Below are 20,101 nucleotides of genomic sequence, written 5' to 3'. Positions count from 1 at the left end.
CAATAGGAATAGGGAATAGAAATCTATGTAATGCCAAGACACAATGATTCGTTGGCAATAGGCGTGCTGTCCAATCATCTGCATTTTAAAACCACGTGTCTGTCCCAGTCTCCACTGTGATTGGTCAGGTAGGTCAGGCACAGGGAATAGGGAACAGAAATCCAACGCGTCGGAAATTCTGTTCCTATTGCCTATTCCATATTCCATTGTGCGTCGATGCACGGTTTTTGGTAAGTTGGAATTTAGTTATTTCTGTTGCCTGTGTTATTCCCTGTTCCTATTGCCTGTGCTTTCCTATTGTGTGATAGGCTTAACAGTGGTCAATTTTAACCATTAATATCTCGCTTCGCGGGGCAGAGCAACACTTTTTTCTGCTAGATTTTTTCGTTTTGAGCGAAAACGCGTCGAATAAGTCTAATTTCATCGATTTTGGACGTGAGGGAGCTAAATTGAATAATTACAGCTTTATAAAACTGGCACGAATTGATGAAAAATGACGGACCAATCACAGCGTGCTTTCTTCTGGCCAGACTCTGATTAGAGGGTCTCTACGTGGTGCGAACCTGAAGAGGTCGCGTCGCGGCGCGCGAAAAAGGAATAGATTGAACCGAGTGTCCTTCGATTACGATTTTTGGTGCATTCCATTTAGCGACGCAAACGACACGAGCTTGTGCGCTAATCTACGTTTACGCTTGCATTTTTGTCGTAAGCTACTACGTTGCCAGCAGGATCAAGCATCTTTTCGAGCGAGAATAGAATAACGTTTCTTCGCGTAAGCGAGCGTTTTAAAAAGTTACGACTATTTACCAAACCGGCGCGACGCGTCTAACGACAACAGTCATCTGTTGAATCGTCGCGGCGTTTCCGCATAGCATAACTACAGTAGGTCTACTCCGTCATTTGTTTCGTTTTGCGTCGATCCCTTCCCTGGCGAAAATATGTTTATTAAAAGTTTACAAGAAGTTTGTTTAAACGCAATTTGAACACTTGGAACCGCGAACATGCCATAAACGACTCCATGTTCAAATTTATATTTCACAAACAAATCAATAAATGTTTTAGAACGCAAATAATGAATCCTGCCCGAATGCATGACGGAATACCACGTAATCCGCGAGGATCAAAGGGGCCGGCAGAGAGTGGATCTAAATTATACTACAACTGCGTTCGGCATTGCAAATCTGAAACGTCGGAGCGCTTTTACTCCGTTTCTATCTCGTTCTCCTCTTTCGCTCGCTCGAACGCAAGAGAGTAAACTCCGGCGCCTCGGGCCATCTGCGATGCCGAACGCAGGCTCGTGGCCCCCCGGTAACTTTCCCGCGAGGTTTCGGGTGCGTTCGGGCAGCCCGTTATCAGCGTTACTTAGCGCCAAAAGCGTCATTCTATCCTCGTTGCTTATCGCGTTTCACAGAAAGATAGACGACATCTTCAGCCTTAACGGCGTGCTACGCGAACGTACTCTTCGAGAGCGCGCTCGTCGGGGAAAAAGAGGGGGGGACGGCGGCGACGTAACCGAGGGGAATCGGTTACATCGCGAACTCCCCCCCCCCCTCCTGCCCCTCCGCCGCGCGGCTCGGCGCGTTTACGAACCGGGCGCCGCCGATTCGCGCGATCGCCGCGTCACGTGGCGGGCACCGTCCACGTTTCGGATTGTGGATAAACAAGAGGAAGAAGAAAATATTTGTGCCGCGCGGCGCGTATCGTCATCGTGTCGCCGGGAGCGAGCGCGCGCGCGCCCGTCCAGCCGCCCGTCCATCCATCCGTCTGCCCGTGGCCCGCCTGGCCCGCGCCTGTCATCGTCATCGCCGTCGCCCGTCGCCGTCGCTGCCGTCGTCAGTTCCCGTCGGGACCGAGAGAGCGCAGGGAGGATCGCGGCACGAGGAGGCGAGGTGAAACGCGGCAACGAGGGGCCCCTCGCGCTCACGACCGCGGAGACAGGAGCGAACTTAGAAGGTGCTTGACTATATACCGCTTGCCGGAGTGCGCGCGCGCGCGCGGGCGCCGGAGTGAAAAGGAGCGAGAGGGTGAGGCGGAAAGAAACGAGGACAGAAGGAAGGAGAAAGAGAGAGAGAGAGAGAGCGCGCGGCACCGTGTCCCGCATCCGCACACGCTCGCACGAGTAACGAACGTACGAACGCACTCGGCGCGGAGAAAGGAGAGCCGGCCATATTTCGCGCTGGTACACGCTCGCGTGTGCATACGCAGCCCGTGACCGTGCCGTGTGTGTCCTCCGTCTCTTTCCTTTTCTCTCTCTTGCGCGCGCGCGCGCGCGCCCGACCGACCGACTCGTCCGCCGGAGTCTCTCTCCCTCGTCCGGGCGCCCCGATTTTCTTGTCCTCTCGTTTTTCTTCATCCCCCGCCGTCCCCTCCGCCGACCCGCTCGCACACGACTCCCCTCTCGGCCGTCACGGCGCGCACGCACATCCTCTCCGTCTCCGTCCCGCGGCTAATTTTTGTCATCTACACTTGTACGCCCGAGACGCCCGTAAGACTCCTCCACCTTCGCCGGTTTACCTCGCGTCCGCTCGCTCCGCCGTCGCGTGTTATCTATTTATCTAGCGTATCTGAGTCGCTCGAACGTCCGTGAATTTATCTCCCTCTCTCTCTCTCTCTCGCTCTTTCTCCCCCCCCCCCCTCCTCTCTCTCGATCCAGCGACTATCTATCCGTTTCGCTCTCTCGTCAGTCTCGTCTCGCGCCATCCCCCTCGCGCGTTGCGCGCTCCTCTCTCTTTCTCTCTCCCTCCGCCCGACTCGGCTCCGTCTTCCTCTCTTTCCCGTGCGCCCGCTCGCTCGGCTACACCACGGCTCATTCGCTCCCGGTGCTATGTCTACGTACTCTCGTACCCAGGAGAGCGACGCGTGGGCCCTACTGGCACTCAAGTCGGCGCCGGCCAGCCCGTCGAAGATGCAGTGGAACCCGGAGGCGAGCGGGGCGCCGATCGCGCGGCTCGAGGCCCGCGAGTTCGAGTACATGGTTAGGCAGCGGCGCATCACGATCGGCCGCAACAGCAGCAAGGGTGAGGTCGACGTCAACATGGGCCACTCCAGCTTCATCTCGCGCCGGCACCTCGAGATCTTCTACGAGCACCCGCTCTTCTTCATGGTCTGCAACGGCAAGAACGGCGTGTTCGTCGACGGGGTATTCCAGCGCAAGGGCGCCCCAGTCTTTCAACTGCCAAAGACGTGAGTTCCTCCCACGCGATTTATTTATTTATCTTGCGCCGTCCCGAGACACGCGCGATCACGAGCCGCCGAGCTGTCGTTTTTTCGCGTTTCACGCAGCTACGCCGCACCGAAGTTGCGGCCACCGAAGCGGTTGTCTACCTGTTCCATTGGAATTTTCCGCGCTCGTGACAAAGCGAGAAAGGGACCGGTCCCTTTGCGTAGCCCTCTACGGCGACAAAAGGCCGTTGTGTAAAAGTAGCTTATTCTTGCGACAAAAATATTTTGTCCTGGCAGAACGCGCGAGGCGCGTTATAAGTCGCGGGCGGCTATCTGGATCACTGTGGCCAGTGCGAGAGGCAAATCGATGTAACTCGGTGGTGACGCTTGTTCTGACTTTGGTGTTGCAGATGTACATTCAGATTTCCAAGTACAACGATAAAGCTGCTGTTCCAGTCGCTAGTCGACGAGCAGGAGCAGAGCAACATTCGCGTGCCCTCCCCGCCGAAGCAGCGGGCGCTGCTGCCGCCGCTGCGGATAAACATCCCGGACGCCGGGTACAGCAGCCCGTTCCCGTCGCCCACGGGGACGATAAGCGCCGCTAACTCGTGCCCGGCGAGTCCGCGCGCCGGCCAGGGCAGGCGGAACATCTCGGCGGACCTGCAAATGGTCGCGGCGTACGCGGCGGGGATGGCAAACGACTCGCAGACCCCCGCGTTGGACAGGCACAGCCTGGAGAGGCACGACGGCGGTGGCCAGAGCTCGAGCAGGCAGATAAGCCCGGAGCCCGGCGCCGACGCGCGTTACCGAGGTGGTAACAGCTCCGGGCCGAACGGCACCGCGCCGCACTACAGTCCGCCGAAGGACGACTCGAAACCGCCGTACTCGTACGCGCAACTGATCGTCCAGGCGATCGCCTCGGCGCACGACAAACAGCTCACCCTCTCGGGCATCTATTCGTACATCACCAAGCACTATCCCTATTATAGGACCGCGGATAAGGGCTGGCAGAATTCTATACGGCACAACCTATCGTTGAACCGTTACTTCATCAAGGTGCCCAGGAGTCAGGAGGAACCGGGGAAAGGTTCCTTCTGGAAGATAGATCCTCAGTCGGAGACCAAGCTCATCGAGCAGGCTTTCAGACGAAGACGGCAGCGTGGCGTACCCTGTTTCCGCGCGCCCTTCGGGACGCTGTCGTCAAGGTAAGGTGTCGAGGAAAGCTACCCCCGTGGCTGGCCGTAGGTCGATAAGTCATTCAACATTGTCGTCTGTGATCAGCAGAAGTGCCCCGGCGTCGCCGTCTCATGTAGGAATTAGTGGCTTAATCACGCCCGAGTGTCTGAGCAGAGAGACGTCTCCCGGGCCCGAATCCTATCCGGACAGCTCGGTACCTTCTCCAGCTGGACAACTCGCGACGAGTCAGTCGGCGCCCGGCTCACCTGGACATCCGTACACGCCGTCTCAGCCGACTCACAAGGGACGCCTGATGCAAACAATAGTGACAAATGGCGTCAGTGGCGACGCCGCAGGTAGAGAAGGTGAATTTTCTCTCGTCTCTTTCTACCTGATAAGATTCCTCCCTTCCTTTTATCGCCGAGATACTTTACGGCTCGTTTATTGAAACAGAAAAATACTTGGTGCCTGGGAGCGCCGTAGAGGACCATTCTTTATCTCCGGCTGGCCAGTACAGTCCAGCTCCTGTTATTGTACAAACAACATATAATTACAGGTACGGTTCACGCTCGCAGGCGTTACATTGCCTGCTGTTATTTTATCCGTGCGATTAATCCGCCCGCGGCGGACACCTTCTATCGGCGCTGCGTCGTCTACAATTTCGTGTCAATTTTTCTGTCCGCAACAGTGGAAATTTTATCAGCCCCGATGCTGGCATCGGGGGGGTTAGCAAACGCACCCACGAAGAATCTGACAGCTCGCCAGGTTCGCCGGCCCCGCTCGCGATCGTCGAGAGCCCCGAGCCTCCTGAACATCAGCCATCGCAATCCAAACGTCAACGTATCCATGAAATGGACGATCATTGAACTGATAAAACTAGTATCCTGTTACGTAGAACATTACATTTACATTATTTGCCTGTCGTCGAACATACACACACACACACAGACACACATACACACACTGCAAACTTCATTTTATTTTAACCGCATAACCCGCTTTAGACTGCACATAATCGAGATCGAGCGTCAGTTCTATGTTCTCGCGAGAACTGCGAGAAACTGTTGTGTGTACGAGTCCGCAAAAGAAAATCAACCTGAGAGAAAGAACGACGAGCAGAAGACACTTTTCCTGTCCTTCTAGACTTCATGTTCTCGACATGATTTTCTTAACAACAGTCAATGTACATAAGATATATATACTTTATTAAATGCTTTCTCTTTATGACTTGTTAACTTCGGCAGAAGATATAGTATATATGTATATGGAGCTTATTTGATCGAAGGTCATCCAAAATAGTAACAGCAGTTGTTGCGCCGACACATCAAATTGCAATAATGTGATGCGGTAACGTGCCATTCAGCGTTTAGCCGATACATAAGATAGACAAAGAGGAAACGTTATCCAGTGTAATTCCAATCGGAACGGAGCGAAGAGAAGTGGTGCGTTTATCCGTAGCTGAATCCGCTGACCGACATCCGTTTCACGCGCGTGAAATTTCTGTTTTTTGTATTATCGCTTGCACCCGCTTGGCGTCGTCATCACGACTAGCGAAGATTAACGATAGGCAAAGTGATAAGAAGAGCGTGAAAAATAATAGATTATTACAATTAGCGCTTTTTAAGACGCTCAATCGTTTTATCTGAGGGCGAGATAAGACACGGTACACTATCAGTGCGACAGCGAGAAGACCGATAAAGAAACAGGTGGACAAACCGACGAGCTTCTGTAGCGTTGACGATACGGTTCTCTGTCCGAGATTGTTGCCAGAGCCAGAGAAAGCAAAATAGAGCCTTGTGATGTCTCACATTATATAATTAATGTAAGGGGTGCGATTTTCTGGCATAGCGGAACCTAATTCGTGCCGATCGAGCGGTACATTTCGCCAACTCCCCCGACGGGGAGTTTACGTGCTCGCCTCGCAAGTCAAACGAGCGAGAGGGGAGGGGGGGGGGGAGAAATTTGTGAAGGATTTTTTGAATTTTCCGTCATCCAAGGTTCTCGCGGCCCTTCGAACATGTGGCGTGAGCCGCAACGGGAACGGCACACCCAATTCGATCGTCTTGCGATAGTCCTCTAGTTTTGAATACTGGGGGAAAATTGCTTCGGATAAAAATGGGCAATGACGAGACGCGGTGGAGGAAGGTCGGGCCGTGAGTCGAAGCGAGGGTTTCGCGGGGCGACGTGTCGAAGGGGAGGCGCGGTCGACGATAATGATGCCAAACTCGACTAATGATTTCTCCTGCGATCGGTTTACTTTTCTCGTGCAATCGTAGTTAATCGTAACCCGCCGATTCCCCCTAGAGCATCGGCGTTAGGCAAGATAAAAATAAACACAAAAAGTAAATAAACAGGAAAAAAAACGACACACAGTAGCGTTAGACTTACGGTGGAGCAAGGAGGGGGCAGGATTGGACGTAGTTGTTATATACCGAGATCGGAGAGGAGCGTGGTGCAATAAAGAGGCAAAAAAAAAAGAAAAGAGAAAAGAAAGGGAAGAAAAAACGAAGTTTATTTTTCGCACCTTTCGCGAGAAGCGAGCGTACGGCGCGTTCTATCTGAAACGTTTATTTTTCTATTAGTCGGACGTACACGAGCACAACAAAGGGTCGGGACTTGGACGATACTGGTAGACGGATTATACACGCTGTACAGTGTTGATACCATACGTGTCACGAGCTACGTATGCCGCTATTATTATACATATACGTACATACGTGAGCGAGATACGTGCGCGCACACGGCATGGCGCGCGCGTACGCGTGTGCGTGAGAGATCGATACGCGTGACGGGACACGTGCGCGACATACACATATACACACACAACAAACACACATACACCTTTCCTGACATCACCGATGTGCATGTATGTGTGCATATGTATAATAACGCAATAAAATTAATACAATTACAAATCGTCATTCCGAGTCGTGCTTGCTTGCTTGTTTGTTTGTTTTTTTTTCTACCTCCACGTGCCGCGTCTCTGGCCCGGTGGCAGGCAACGATCCGTAAACTCTCGAGACTGTCCCAAGTCGTGGACGTGGCGCGGCGTCTACGATGAGACTTTTTAAGGCGCGAGAGATTTCAATCGTAGTCTAATGCGAGGACACTCGACTGTAATTGGCCAATTTTCTAAATCGCGCGTCTCGAAATCTCATCGCGGGCGCCGCGCGAGGCAAGAGGCGGAGAAGAAGTGGTACGGTAGACTTTCACGACTCGCGAATTTTTCTCCGCCTTGCCACGCGACGAATGCGACAATTCTTTGTGCGTGGACTACCGACTCGAGTCCCGAAGCCTCGTCTGTAATAATCGCACAGGCTGCGTCACGTGTCGCAGGAAAGTTTGCCGCTGAACGGAGCGTCTACAATAGCCGCGAAGATTCGCGATAGCGTTAAATCGATCGCAGCCACGCATTAATCTTTCTACAACTTTGCTCCCAATTCTTTAATTTACTGTCTTTATGTTGCCGTTTGCTCAGTGAAAACGCTCGATCGATGATATTCCTGTCCTTTTCATCAATTTTAATACGCTTCCGCCGCAACGGGGGGTTTGCGCGGGCGAAGGCTATTATCTTCTTGTCTGCAGTAACAATAAGATCGTCCTCAGCTTCCGTTTTCTACGTTATTTACATTAAAACATTAATAAGAAAATTCACCATGGATCAGCCAGCGACACAGGGCAAATCACTTTTAGCGCCAGCGCACTGTGATTAGCTGATCTCGTGCGACACGCTTGTCGCAGTCGCAGAGAGTTGAAGTTGGGGTTCAACTCCGAGGCGAAGCCGGAAACAATATACTTACGACATGCGACACGCGCAGCCTGCGCGACTATTGTAGGCGAGGCTTTACGACAGAATCGTAGACGGTTACGGCGATCTTTCCGCTCCTGGCCCGACAAATCGGGGCCACGAATTCGAGCGGGTCCGAGGAGGGGGGGGGGACAATGCCGTCACCGGCGATTACATCTTCACGCTTTCCTCCCCCCCCCCCCCCCTTTCCTTCTTCTCTTATTTACGCTCGGCCGTTTCGCGCTCGCCGCCAGATGTCTTCGCGGTTCCTCCACGCGCGCGAGTCGCGCGTTTTGTTATGGCTGACTATGGCACTATGAAGAATAATCGCCGTCCCCCGCGGCTCGTCGCAACGCTCGATCGACAATCGCCTGGCGGAGTGCGTGGATCATGGATCCAGAACGGGGCGACGCGAACGTGTACGAGCTCGTCACGCAGCTGGTCGGGCACGCGTTGCGGAGGGACCGCGCCGAGAATGCGTGCTGCTACGTGCCGCCCGCGAGCGACGTCAGGACCGTCAGGGGCTTTCGCTCGAGGGCCTACGAGATATTGTTGAACAAGAGTGGCACGGCGCACGGTCAAGGTACGACGCGCCCCGTGCGTCCCGCCGTGGGTCACGGGGCTCAAGAAGCAGAAACGATGCATGTATTCCCTTGAATGACAGCGCTTTGTCAATGCCACGATTGCAGGTCGCGCGGCGGAGATCGATCCCCTGGTGGAGATACTCAAGCACGCCTTCGTGCTCAGGCTGTCCCTGAGACGCGCGTCAGAGGCGAGGGAGTTGGAAGGTTTGATAAGCCAGTTGTACGACCAGGGGGGTAACACGGACGCCGTGGTCTCCACCCTGCGGCTGCTGGTAGAGCTCAAGAGCTTTCAGACCGACACGGAGGCCGCATTGGTATCTATTTCACTTTGACTCGTCCGGTTCTCAGGCTCCTAAAAACGCCTAACGCGAATCGAATTTTGCCCAGGACGTGTTTCACTATGGCAGAGCCAATCCCTTCTTGCCCGAGGACGCTGCGTCCACGAACGGCGTGCCGACGTTTCAAACATATCCCGTGGAGTCCTTTGTCTTGTCGGACAAGTTTGAGGCGATGCTGGGCGTACGCAGAACCTGCACCAGGCAAGACACGGCGACCAGCTTCGTTAGCAGAGCATCTCTCGAGAATCAGTGCGTATCAAAGGCCATCCTAGGAGTCCAAACAGTTAGGTATGATCACGACGGTACGAGCGATTCTCATTTCCTATTCGCGCGCGAACTCTGAAGGACTTCCCGATGCGCTGTTTTAGGTACAATAATGCTATTGAAATGATCCCCTGCATATCGAGCTGTACTGAGGATACGGCGAACCAATGTAGCATGGTCGTTCCCTTCTTAGCGCATATTATGGTAAGATCTGTATCTCGTGCCTTTTAACACTCGTTTTTTATCTTTACGTGACATGTGAACTGCGTCTCTTTCGTCAGGTTGAACAAACAAACAAGATATATTTGTCTACGCAAAGATTTATGTCGAACACGACTGTACCCTGCGAATGGATGAAGCCTGTAGATAATCAAAGCGAGAGTCGTTTCTGCGCCGTGCCGTCGGGCAGCCCCGACCGTAGCTTCGCGAGCGAATCAAAAGGTACCGCGAGTATCCTCGATTTAATGTGGAGGGAGGTATTGTTCTCTGGCGATCGTATGTCCGAGTTACGAACGTGGGAGTCTCTCGGGGCGCCGGAGCTCTCCGGGCAGTCGCTGTTCGTCACCGATCTGCCGGAGACCGCGCTGCACCTAGCGAGGATAAGACAAACAAGTATTTTATCACTGCTGCCAAAGAAGGTAAAGACGACGGTACTCCCGGCAAATATATCATGCAAAAATTGTTCTCTTCGTGTCGCAGGCAATGCATTCCATATCCCTGATGCGGGAGGTCTCGCCCGAGAGATTTTTGTCGGACGTCAAATTGCTCTTGTTCGGTATAGATTCAGAATCCTTTAGATACGACGCCCTGGTACGTGGATCTAACGAACCGGCGCTGGCACGATCGCTTTATACGCTTGTACATTACGGTCCTATTTCAGATGGGATTTGAATTGGATGAGAACATCACTGTGCACGGCATCGGCTTCGAGGCACTGAGGATCACTTGCCAAGAGGCGGTTCGTTGGGGCAACAGTTTCAGGTCCCTGACGCAGCTCGTCGTGCCGGATCCGCAAACGGGCAAATTGCAGCAGAATGGTCTCATATTCAAGGTGCGTACAATTCTTTCGCGCCACGACGCGCGTCCGCTCGTCCTTTTGAATCGCAGCAAACAAGTTTTACTTCTTTTTTTTTTAATACGATGACAATTGCAGGCAATGTGCGCCAACGTTAAAGAGCTGCTCCTTTACTATCGCTCGGCGTTGCAGAGGATTCTCGACCGGCGCGAATATCACGGACTGCTCAGCCTGTTCAAACGGGTCCGTCCGTTGGCGCAGTTAATCGTGGAAGTCGCGAGGCTGTGCGGCTGCCGCGCGAATCAGTGCACCCTGGGCGGTGGCAGTGGGATCTTGACGCACATTTACAAGGAAGTGACCAAGGTCACGAATCCGAAGGTCGCGTTGGTGCTCTACTCCACATTGAAGTCTTGCTGTGAGGTCTACTTTCGGTGAGGAGCCATCACTTTTTCTATTCTTCACAAGGAGAACGTTAAGTCGGGCGAATGTGTACTAATTATTCTCGCAGATTTTTGCAAAACTGGTTGTTCGAGGGAACGTGCGACGACGTTTACGGAGAATTTATGATACAAGGACGGTCTCATTATCTGCGAAAGAAGGGGCGTAAATTTTGGACGGAGAGTTTCGCGATCGATACAAAGTCGGTGCCCGGCTTCTTATCCGAACTGTCGGAGTCGATACTGCAATGCGGGAAAACGTTGCGGCTCTTAAAAATTTGCAGTCCAAAGGTTATCTTTCACGAAGCATAGTTTCCACCGATTTCATGACGAGTCGATAAAAAGATCTCCCGATGTTTGCACTTTAGAATCCCGTGTGCAACGTGTCTCTCAATGCTCAACCGGAAGTGAAGGTCTGCCTGAGTGTATCTATGCTGCGCGAGCAATTGTCGAGGTGTCAGGAGTACGAGCGTAAAGGCGAGGCGGCGCTGGGACCAATCGTATCACTTCTATCCGCGATTCAGGATGAAAAGAAAGCCGATAGGGAAACGGCTGAGCTCGTCATACGTGCGCAACAGGAAACGTTGTCGAGGCTGGATGGTAGTACTCTTTATGTCTCCAATTTTCACAGCGTTCTAAATTAAAGATGTACGTATTTAACAGCCGCTATAACCGTTTTCGTTTAGAGCAACGTAAAGAACTCATCATGAAGGCCGCGCAGAGTAAACGGGAGTTGCTGCAAGAATTGAAGCAACAGGCGGAGGCGAGCGCCTTGATTAAAGAAAGGGAAAAGGAGAACGAAATGCTAGCTGATAAATTGTTGCTCGAAAAGATTAATCGAGAGCAGGAGGAAATACGGGAGCAGCAACAGGCCGAGCGGTGAGGTTTAATAGTTTAAGTGAGAGTCGCTGGAGAACAATCGTCTCGCTGGTTTCAAATATTCATGCCGCTGTTTTGTGCGTTTCAGGGAAAATCTCGTAAACTATTATGAGAAATTAACTGCCGATATAGAGAGCAAGCGTGCACGATCCATCTGGCGAAAGATGAGAATGAGTCATTTCGAAAGACGAGTGGAACTTCTGAAATCCGTAAAGAGGCTCGATAGAGAGATATCGGAAAATGCCACCACACGAGGTCCCGATGAAAATATCGTCGATATTAACGAACAAAATAAAAATGTCACGTCTGAGGTGTCCAGTCAAGACGAAAATAGCAACTTCGCGGAAAACGGACTGCTGGATGTGGTTGTGGACGCGAATATTTCCGATCAGAGCAATTCTAAAGAAGATCATTTGGCCGCCGAGTGCGCGGGCTCGGATGCTTCGCCCGTCGAAGATCGGGAGCTCGATAAAGATACTGAATCGGACAAGGAAATTACAAGCGAGGATTCCGTCGCGACAGCGGACCCGCCGAACGTACATCTGCCGCAAGAATCTCTACCGTTAGATTACAAAATGTACAAGAGGAATAACGAGAGGAGCAACCTGCAGGATTTCCTGCGTGACGAGGCAATGAAAAGCATTCATACTATAATGAATGACGATGATAAGAAGAGCCGTTTAAACGACATCTTGGAAACCGACGAGGTGACCGAGAGAATTATTGGTGCTATTAAGAGGCCTAAGTCCTTAGCTATCAAGATAAATAATATGACCACTGCACAAACCAACAGACTTAAAGTCTTGATGCAAGAGTACGGTATGACTCCGAATAACAACGAGCTCAGTACGATACTCACGGATAATCAAGGAATTATTGATCGCGCAAATACAAACGGCAATAAGCAAGTAACCGATGTCAGCGAATCAAGTTCGGATAGTACGAAGGAAAACAATAATGTTCTTTCAACAACCAATATCAAACTACCGGAGGAAACGGCGAATGTGCCTACGAATGACGGAGAGTGCCCAAGTAAGACTAACGACGCGAGCGACGAAGTACACGAGCAGATATTGAATAATACGCAGCAACAGAATAACATAGACACGCCGATGTCGTGCACGACAGACAATTTCACGACGGCGTCGATGCACACTCCTTTGTCGCAGATACCGAATAGCGACGATATATTCGCTTTAAACGCCGGTCAGGAAGTCTCGTCCTTATCCGACGACGTGGCAAAGTCGATCACGGAAGAAACGTGCTTCGAGTCTCCGATGAGCAGTAATTTCAAGCTGCCGAATCTGTTCGGCGTTAGCTACGACGTGAAATCGTCGGCCGCACCCTCGTCTCTGACCATAGCCGACGTCGAGATGATCGACCACACGTCCCTGCAGGTGTACTTGGAAAAGTCCATCATTATCCCACTGCAGATACAAACCCGGCTGGTTAACAACGCGATCATTAAATATCTGGTGAACGAGCACAACATGCTTTCGCATTTGCACAGCTTGCGCAGTTACTTCTTTCTGTTGAACGGCGAATTCGCCAAGAGTCTGACGGACTCGCTTTATTCGCGGCTTTACGCGATATCCGCGCCGATTGAGCTCTTCAATTCCGCCACTCTCACGAATCTCTTGGAGAAAGCGCTGATGAACTCGTTCAGCAATAATTACGCCCATTCGGAACTTTTGAGCCTTTCCGCGGTCGACAAACCGTGTCAGTTATACGTAAGTGCAATCGCCCGCTTGACAAATGTGTTATGATAATGCTCGTTCAGATATTAATAACAGTGTTTCTTGCAGATTTCCGATCCGAATGTCTTAGAATGCCTTTGCCTAAACTACAAGATATCATGGCCGTTGAATATTATTTTGGATGACACGATGATGCTGCAATACAGTAAAGTGTTCAAGTTTTTAATAATGATCGGCAGAATGTCGTGGGTACTGCAGGAAGACTTTAATATAATGAAAGTGGAGCGTAGCGCAGTTAATTCGGAGCAGTATCACAAGGTAGATCGTCTAAAGCCCGTATCAGACTACGGATAGAGATTGAGATTAGATTGAAATTTGGCCAATCAGAGTAAAGTTTACTAATCTCGAGTTTAGCGACTTTTACTCTAATCGGTCAAATTTCAATCTAATCTCAATCGCAGTCCGTAGCCTGATACGGGCTTAACGCAGATATTGAGGAAACGCTAAGAGATTGTTCTTACTGACTTCGTTCGTTTGCAGCTGCAGTTGTACAGGCACTCCATGACACAATTCATGAACGCTCTTCGCAACTACTTGACGTGTAGCGTGCTCCATGCGAGTTGGAACGAGTTCGAAAGAGACCTGCAGAATTCCCGGACAATAGATCAGATCTATCTCTCGCACATGAGCTATATCAAAAGGATACTATCGAGGTAGTCCCCGGCACCCGATCGATTTTCCCCTCGAGACCGAACGCACCGTGACTCACGACATTCCGATTTCAGGTGTATGCTCAACACGCGCGGAGAAAAGATGCGCGCCTGCTTGATTAACGTCTTTAAAATCATACTGAAGTTTCACAATCGCTTGAGGTCGCAAGCTTGGGCCGTCGGCAGCGCGGGTCAGTACGGCCATCCGAATTTCAAGAGCTTGGAGCAAATGTACAAGTCGTTCTGCGACTGGCGGACTTACATGGCACACATCGCGCACAAACTGGCCACCAGCGGGTACCAGCCGCACCTAACGCATTTTCTCAACGCTTTGAATATAAATCACATGTACGACTTGACGATAAAGCAACAATAGCACTGTGATTAAATTCCGCCGTGTTCTTCTTTCATGATCGATGTTATTGAATGTAAAAGAATGTCAGTGATGTTTTCCGTAGGTACTCGGATTCATTAAAAGTAATTTAATTTTCGACAAGGCGAGAAGTTCTTTTACATTGGTTTATTTAGCAAAATGAACGATAGTTAAGAAATAGCCGATCACTAACGCTTACACGGATACCGATGACACATTCGCCACGTCAAGTACCTTAATGCAACGTCTGCAGAGACCGTTTTTGTCTAATTCGGGATGTCTCCTGCACCTTTGGCAGAGCATTTTGTCAGTATTGTGTAACTCGACCTGCGTCTCGGTTACCGTGGGCGATTCCACCAGTGTAATTGACGAGAGTTGCAAAATTTCGCATAATTCTGACGTAGAGGACTCCCCATCCTTTTGAAGTATCTGCAGGAATAAGCAGACACGATTTACAGTAATCACGTTTGATCGTTATATTAGTGCATTAGGGACTAATACGAGTTATGATTTATAGAAAGTTCCCCACCGAAAGCGATTCATAGTTATCCCTCGAAGCGCTTATGGTGCCCGAGAATTTCCAGGTGTTACGATCAGCCAGTGTGTTGACCTTGCTTCTCAAGCTTAGAGCCGTCTCTACGAGTCCGACGATTTCCGGTTGATGCCACGTCGCCGGCACTTTGTATTCGGTATGATACAATGGCACTGACGCTGTGAACAATATGCGAACGGTAATACAATGTGGAAAACGCTTTCTCGCCGAGTCGCCTACCCAGATTCTCAGGATGGTACAGCCACACCTCTTCCGCCAAGTGCGGGACGATCGGCGCGATAGATCTCGCGAGTACGGTCAGGGTCGCGCGCGTCACCTCTACCGCGGCCAGACGCGCCGGAGATGCTGCTTCGTCGCAGTAGAGTCTGTCTTTAGTCAAGTGACAGTATACCGACGACACGGTGTTGGTCACGAAATTCGTCACCAATTTACACGCGTGATGATACAAATAATTGTCATACAGGCTGTGAATCTGCAAGATCGAAGGAACGATGGCATGAGTAACGCGGATGTTTCTCAAATGTAGCCAGTTACTGACAGCCTCACCTCTTTGTTATATTCATGCAGAGTATGTAGCATGTACTTGTCAAGATAGAGGTATTCCGGTTCGATTGCGGTTCCCTCGTTGTACGAGTGTAAAATGCCCAACAGGAACCGTAAGACTAAGCGTAATTTCTGTACAGTTTCGTGACTCTCGCACAACAACGCGGTCGTGACCGGAACCTGGCTGTGTTGACACCCGTGGCTGGCCACCCACCACCTATCAATTTCCTTTTGTTAACTTTGGGCATGTTATTTCGCGATCGAGTCAGCGAGTACCTCCAACTGACCTTAGAGTATCGACGCCGTACACCGGGTCTTTACTCAAGTTAGCTCCACCTTTGGTAATTGTCTCGGGATTTATGACGTTTCCAACTGATTTCGACATTTTCGAGGCTTTATCGTCGACAGCAAATCCGTGCACGAATAGCGCGCTTTTGAAAAGAACAACATGAATATGTAAATTAGCATGAGAGCCGGTGCGTAATTTTACATTGCGTGAGGTACCTGTAAGGAGAACGTTCTTGAAGAGCAATGGATGTTAGTAATGATGACTGAAACCAACCGCGAAACTGATCCATTCCTTCTAAATACAAATCTGCCTTGTGTTCCGGCAAAACGATCGACCACGAAAGACCGCTGTCCAACCAGATATCCATGATATCCTTCAAGAAATGTAGCCACCTTGCAGTCATGCATTACTGACATTCGAGAGTCCGTCGAAAGAGATTGTTAGTTTTGTACATACGGTTCCCCTCTCCAAATCATCTATATCGTCGTTCAACTCCTGCCGAAGCTCGCGACCAATTAACTTCTCGGTCGACAGCTCCCACCAATAGTCGGTGCCGTGTCGCTCCATCAGTCTGCACAGTCTCTCGACCCATTTTCTACGGCACGAAAGTACGCGTAAATTCTGCGTCGCCAAGCCAATTGTATTGCCAATCAGCAAAGTCACCTGCTCGTATACGTATCACCGGTTCGTTTATTGTGCAACACTGGTATCGGCGTTCCCCAGGACCGTTGTCGGGAGATACACCAGTACGGCCGCTGCTTAACTTGCGCGATCAGCGCGTTCAGATACGACGTCCGATCTTGCTCCGGGTATATCCTTATATTCGCGATGCTGTCCTTGCGTAAAAAAGACATAAGCACACGAGTAACGATGAATGCGTAGCAACATGCCTGTTTCAGAAAGACCCGGCCGACTTACAATCGCCCTCTCCTTTATGGACCCAATGTCTATGAACCATTGGTGACTCGCGCGAATGATGACGGGCTTCTTGGTTCGCCAATCGTACGGATAGCTGTGCGTGATCGTGTCTGCATGCAACACGTCCTCACCGATGCGTTCCAAGATCTTGGTAGCGCCATCGTTTAGGACATCTAGGCCAGAGAACTCGTCGCCCGCTTCTTTCGTGAAACATCCGTCGTCGTCTATCAAAGATAACTGCAACAGTCACACGGATCGTCCCGTTATAATCAATACGATACTGATTGTACTATAAATTACGTTGTGAAAGATGGCCTCACCACTGGTATATTATTCTCAATCGCAACGAGAAAGTCGTCGGGACCGTGTGCGGGAGCTGTGTGAACTAATCCAGTACCGACACTGGTTGTGACGTGACGTCCAGGTAGAAACGGCAAACGTTGTTTGCTGATAGGATGAAGATACTTGGCTTCGCCCAATTCCTGCCCTGATATTTTATTTATTCATTAGTTACTATAAATTGTTGAGCGTAATGTTTAGATGTAACGCCGAGTATTACCCGTGATAGTTGCAATCAATTTTAACGGACCGAGCTTCTGCTCAATATTTGCCAAGCACTCTTGCGCAAGAATATACAGATTTTTCGAATTGTCTTCCACAATGCAGTACACGGTGTTACTGGAGAAACTTATAGCTTGATTAGCGATCAACGACCACGGCGTAGTGGTCCAAATGAGGGCATAGAGCGGCTTGTTCTCAAGGTTCTTTAATCTCGAGGCCAACGCATGTGCGTCGAGTCGCATGCGAACGATAACGCTTCTGCTCTTGTGCGACTCGTTGTACTCCAATTCCGACTCCGCCAATGCTGTTCTACGATTGTCGAAGGGAAAAGCAACGTATAAGACCGAGGGAATCTCATTAAGGATTGATCTACGGGCACGCCTGGTTTGTACCTGGAGGACGGTGACCAGTGCACAGGTTTGAAGGCCCGGAACACGAGTCCTTTGTCGTGCAGGTTTATAAATTGTTGCATCTGGTTCTTCACGTACGATGGGTGATTCGTGAAGTAACACCCCGACTCGCTCCAGTCGGCCATGACGCCCCACGACGTGAAAACTTGTCGCTGCTTTGCTATAGCGTCGCTCGCGTATTTCCTGGCTGCAATACAGCGAGTTTAAAGCCCAGTCTGCAACGTGCTCTTTTTGCGCCTAGAAACATTCTAGTTCCTTACCAGTAAATACGTTTAAAAAGTCTGCGCAAGTGGACAAATTGTATATTATACACTGTGCAATCGTACAATGTCGATTTGTTTGTGTAAAATAGAATGTTTCCAGGTGCAGAGAGCACATTGTAGACGAGGCCTCAGGAGAACGGGAGATACTGCGTTAAGCGACATTTATGTTTCGACATACCTCTGCGACGAATCTCTAAGGGGCCGTCATCTTTTGCGTCTCTGAGCACTTTCTGTTCGATTGGCAAGCCATGGCAATCCCAGCCTGGAACGTAATGCACCCTTCTGCCCGTTACGATCTTGCATCTCAACGTGATATCCTTGAGGACCTAAGCGGACGAAAGCGATTTCTAAATACCGACAAAGTGTGTACCGTCCCAAATTTCTCATTAATAAAAACCTTGTTAATAGCATGGCCCATGTGCGGCTCTCCGTTCGCGTACGGCGGCCCGTCGTGCAAAACAAAGTCCGGCCCCTCGAGATTCTTCCGCTGCCAGTTGTACAGTTCCAAGAAGCCGCATTTCTACCGTAAAAACACGGAAAGATTGTGGCGTGAAAATTCCAATTCTCTCGCGCAGTTAAGTCATAACGAGCCGAATTTACGCGGCCCGCGGTGATATTTGAATTGCATGTAAAAGCGAGCAATGTGCTGGACGCGCAATTCCGTTCGGCAGGCAAACAGCCCGCCACCGCGGAACGTCGGTCTTGTCGGTAGACGGACGTTCCAATTTGGAGCGAAAGAAAAAGGAAGATAGGATCCACCTCTAGCAAGTAACTGTCCATCTCCAGTCGTTTCGCGCCGCCGAGTCGCGCCGGGAAATTGGTCTGCGGCAGCAGCACGGTTTTCGTGTAGCTTTGTCTCGCGACGCTCTTCGCGCCCCTCAGCCACATGGCGCGGCAGAATTCCGCGCGAGTCCGCAGCGCGGACCCGGTCGTCTTCAACAGCCGCCTCATCCTCGCGCTAGATACGGGCATCATTGAATTACAAAAAAGACACGCACTGCTCTCTTATCTTCTAACCTCAGCTCCATACGCCGAGCCTGTTACGCCATTTTTAAATGCCATAATCCCCCCCTCGGACCTCGCACGCATGTGCGACGCGCACGGTCTGCTTTGAATACGGCGAGCTATCGATATCGCGAGCCATCGATATTTGTTCCACGAAGTTTTCGAATTCTTTCTCCGGTGGCTGTCTTGTACTCTTAAGATATAAGACAGTTATTGTGCGTCGCCTCAAGACAAAGGCCTAAAACAGGAAGCATTGTCTTAAGGCTGTTTTAAGAGTATAAGACAGCCATTCTGGCACCGTGGGGTATTCCCTTACGGAAAAAAAAACACTCAAGTTTTGAGCGTTAACACTCGATTGTCTGAATTTACTCTCAAATTTGGGCGTAAACACCCAGATTTAAATATTCACATTATACGAACCCAATAATCTCGCGCACCGGTTAAGCTTAGAAACGTTTTTCTTCCTGTTAGTTTATATAAGTTGTCAAAAAAATATTAAGATGACATCGTCTTTTCGGGTGACAATATCATCGGAATTGGCGATCGGAGAAGGTCTGGGTAGCTCCGCATCATTCGTGGCATGTCTCGCGGCGTGTTTTTATCGTTTGTCGTTTCTACAGAAAGGAATCGTCATCGCCGAATTTGACTGTCAAGATATTTCGGTTATTTTTCAATACGTTCAGAAATGCAGTTATATGATATACAATGACTGGACTACAATTGATTCCCTCGTATGCGTGTACGGTTCGGTATATGTATTCCGATCGGACGTACAGACAGCTGTATATGAAGCATTACCGAACATGAAGATCCTGTTGGTTTCCCCAAATGTTTGCCACAAAACAATAATCGATCAAAACGTACAAACGGGGAAAATCTGCCAGTCATATTTAAACATCAAGTCTATCCAGAAGTGTATCGACGATATAGTCGAAATGTCTAATAATATACAGGGTGTCCTAAAACCACCGGAGGTCCTCTTAATGACAGATTCCTTAGAACATTTCCAGTCGAAAATCCTAATACAAAAGTGTCGAGGCTATAATAGTTTTTAAATTAGAAGCGATTATTTTCCACAAATGATAGGGCTGAAATTTCGCGCGCTCAGGAACGGCGAAATGACAAGTGATATAAAAA

The 20,101-nt window shown here is 50.3% G+C and overlaps 4 protein-coding genes and 1 long non-coding RNA gene across 7 annotated transcripts in view; 3 read left to right on the top strand and 2 right to left on the bottom strand.

Annotated features, from left to right (window-relative positions):
- Positions 1-1,592: 1,592 nt before the first annotated feature.
- Positions 1,593-7,259, top strand: LOC105569826 (forkhead box protein K1). 3 transcript variants are annotated; one of them, XM_012026566.1, is made up of 6 exons: positions 1,593-1,953; positions 2,849-3,183; positions 3,573-4,367; positions 4,447-4,703; positions 4,792-4,894; positions 5,027-7,259. In XM_012026566.1, exons 2-6 carry the CDS (start codon positions 2,906-2,908, stop codon positions 5,202-5,204), a joined length of 1,611 nt encoding a protein of 536 aa, XP_011881956.1. In that variant the 5' UTR covers positions 1,593-1,953; positions 2,849-2,905; the 3' UTR covers positions 5,205-7,259. The 3 variants fall into 3 exon arrangements, with proteins under 3 accessions (XP_011881956.1, XP_011881957.1, XP_011881955.1); XM_012026567.1 differs by lacking the exon at positions 1,593-1,953 and adding an exon at positions 1,967-2,024; XM_012026565.1 differs by lacking the exon at positions 1,593-1,953 and having other exon boundaries at positions 2,046-3,183.
- Positions 6,849-8,281, bottom strand: LOC105569827. The gene is made up of 2 exons (XR_001009538.1): positions 8,139-8,281; positions 6,849-7,954 (listed from the first exon to the last, which is right to left on the bottom strand). It is a non-coding gene; the product is annotated as an uncharacterized LOC105569827 (long non-coding RNA).
- An 80-nt stretch (positions 8,282-8,361) lies between these two features.
- LOC105569823 (gamma-tubulin complex component 6) lies at positions 8,362-14,538 on the top strand. The gene is made up of 15 exons (XM_012026563.1): positions 8,362-8,708; positions 8,815-9,023; positions 9,097-9,335; positions 9,416-9,515; positions 9,593-9,949; positions 10,011-10,121; positions 10,192-10,362; positions 10,465-10,757; positions 10,835-11,054; positions 11,132-11,363; positions 11,450-11,642; positions 11,731-13,372; positions 13,448-13,657; positions 13,880-14,052; positions 14,125-14,538. Exons 1-15 carry the CDS (start codon positions 8,516-8,518, stop codon positions 14,423-14,425), a joined length of 4,644 nt encoding a protein of 1,547 aa, XP_011881953.1. The 5' UTR covers positions 8,362-8,515; the 3' UTR covers positions 14,426-14,538.
- LOC105569824 (isoleucine--tRNA ligase, mitochondrial) lies at positions 14,531-19,050 on the bottom strand. Its single transcript, XM_012026564.1, has 15 exons — positions 18,719-19,050; positions 18,357-18,479; positions 18,138-18,285; positions 17,679-17,883; positions 17,285-17,595; positions 17,046-17,212; positions 16,726-16,962; positions 16,471-16,643; positions 16,264-16,402; positions 16,023-16,180; positions 15,806-15,949; positions 15,522-15,735; positions 15,195-15,447; positions 14,952-15,133; positions 14,531-14,851 (listed from the first exon to the last, which is right to left on the bottom strand). The coding sequence occupies exons 1-15, from the start codon at positions 18,932-18,934 to the stop codon at positions 14,618-14,620; spliced, it is 2,904 nt and encodes a 967-aa protein (XP_011881954.1). The 5' UTR covers positions 18,935-19,050; the 3' UTR covers positions 14,531-14,617.
- A 327-nt stretch (positions 19,051-19,377) lies between these two features.
- Positions 19,378-20,101, top strand: part of LOC105570093 — a gene marked incomplete at its 5' end in the record, with an annotated part of 1,732 nt that continues 1,008 nt past the window's right edge. Inside the window, one exon of the mRNA XM_012027058.1 lies at positions 19,378-19,950. Within this exon, the coding sequence (XP_011882448.1) occupies positions 19,378-19,950 (573 nt within the window). The remainder of the gene's footprint in view (positions 19,951-20,101) is intronic.

This window comes from Vollenhovia emeryi, unplaced genomic scaffold (genome assembly GCF_000949405.1).
Source record: "Vollenhovia emeryi isolate VEMERY1.0 unplaced genomic scaffold, V.emery_V1.0 DF939122.1, whole genome shotgun sequence".
In the NCBI taxonomy this organism is placed as follows: domain Eukaryota; kingdom Metazoa; phylum Arthropoda; class Insecta; order Hymenoptera; family Formicidae; genus Vollenhovia; species Vollenhovia emeryi.
Note: the sequence above shows the minus strand (reverse complement) of the source record. Positions and strands in the feature narration are given on the sequence as shown.

Coding starts and splice junctions, on each gene's coding strand:
- LOC105569826 (XM_012026565.1), top strand. CDS start 2,825: ATGTCTACGTACTCTCGTACCCAGGAGAGCGACGCGTGGGCCCTACTG. Junction 3,184..3,572: donor GTCTTTCAACTGCCAAAGAC/GTGAGTTCCTCC, acceptor TTGGTGTTGCAG/ATGTACATTCAGATTTCCAA. Junction 4,368..4,446: donor TTCGGGACGCTGTCGTCAAG/GTAAGGTGTCGA, acceptor TGTGATCAGCAG/AAGTGCCCCGGCGTCGCCGT.
- LOC105569823 (XM_012026563.1), top strand. CDS start 8,516: ATGGATCCAGAACGGGGCGACGCGAACGTGTACGAGCTCGTCACGCAG. Junction 11,364..11,449: donor AACGTTGTCGAGGCTGGATG/GTAGTACTCTTT, acceptor GTTTTCGTTTAG/AGCAACGTAAAGAACTCATC. Junction 11,643..11,730: donor GAGCAGCAACAGGCCGAGCG/GTGAGGTTTAAT, acceptor TGTGCGTTTCAG/GGAAAATCTCGTAAACTATT.
- LOC105569824 (XM_012026564.1), bottom strand. CDS start 18,934: ATGATGCCCGTATCTAGCGCGAGGATGAGGCGGCTGTTGAAGACGACC. Junction 18,286..18,356: donor TGGGCCATGCTATTAACAAG/GTTTTTATTAAT, acceptor TCGTCCGCTTAG/GTCCTCAAGGATATCACGTT. Junction 14,852..14,951: donor ATAACTATGAATCGCTTTCG/GTGGGGAACTTT, acceptor TTATTCCTGCAG/ATACTTCAAAAGGATGGGGA.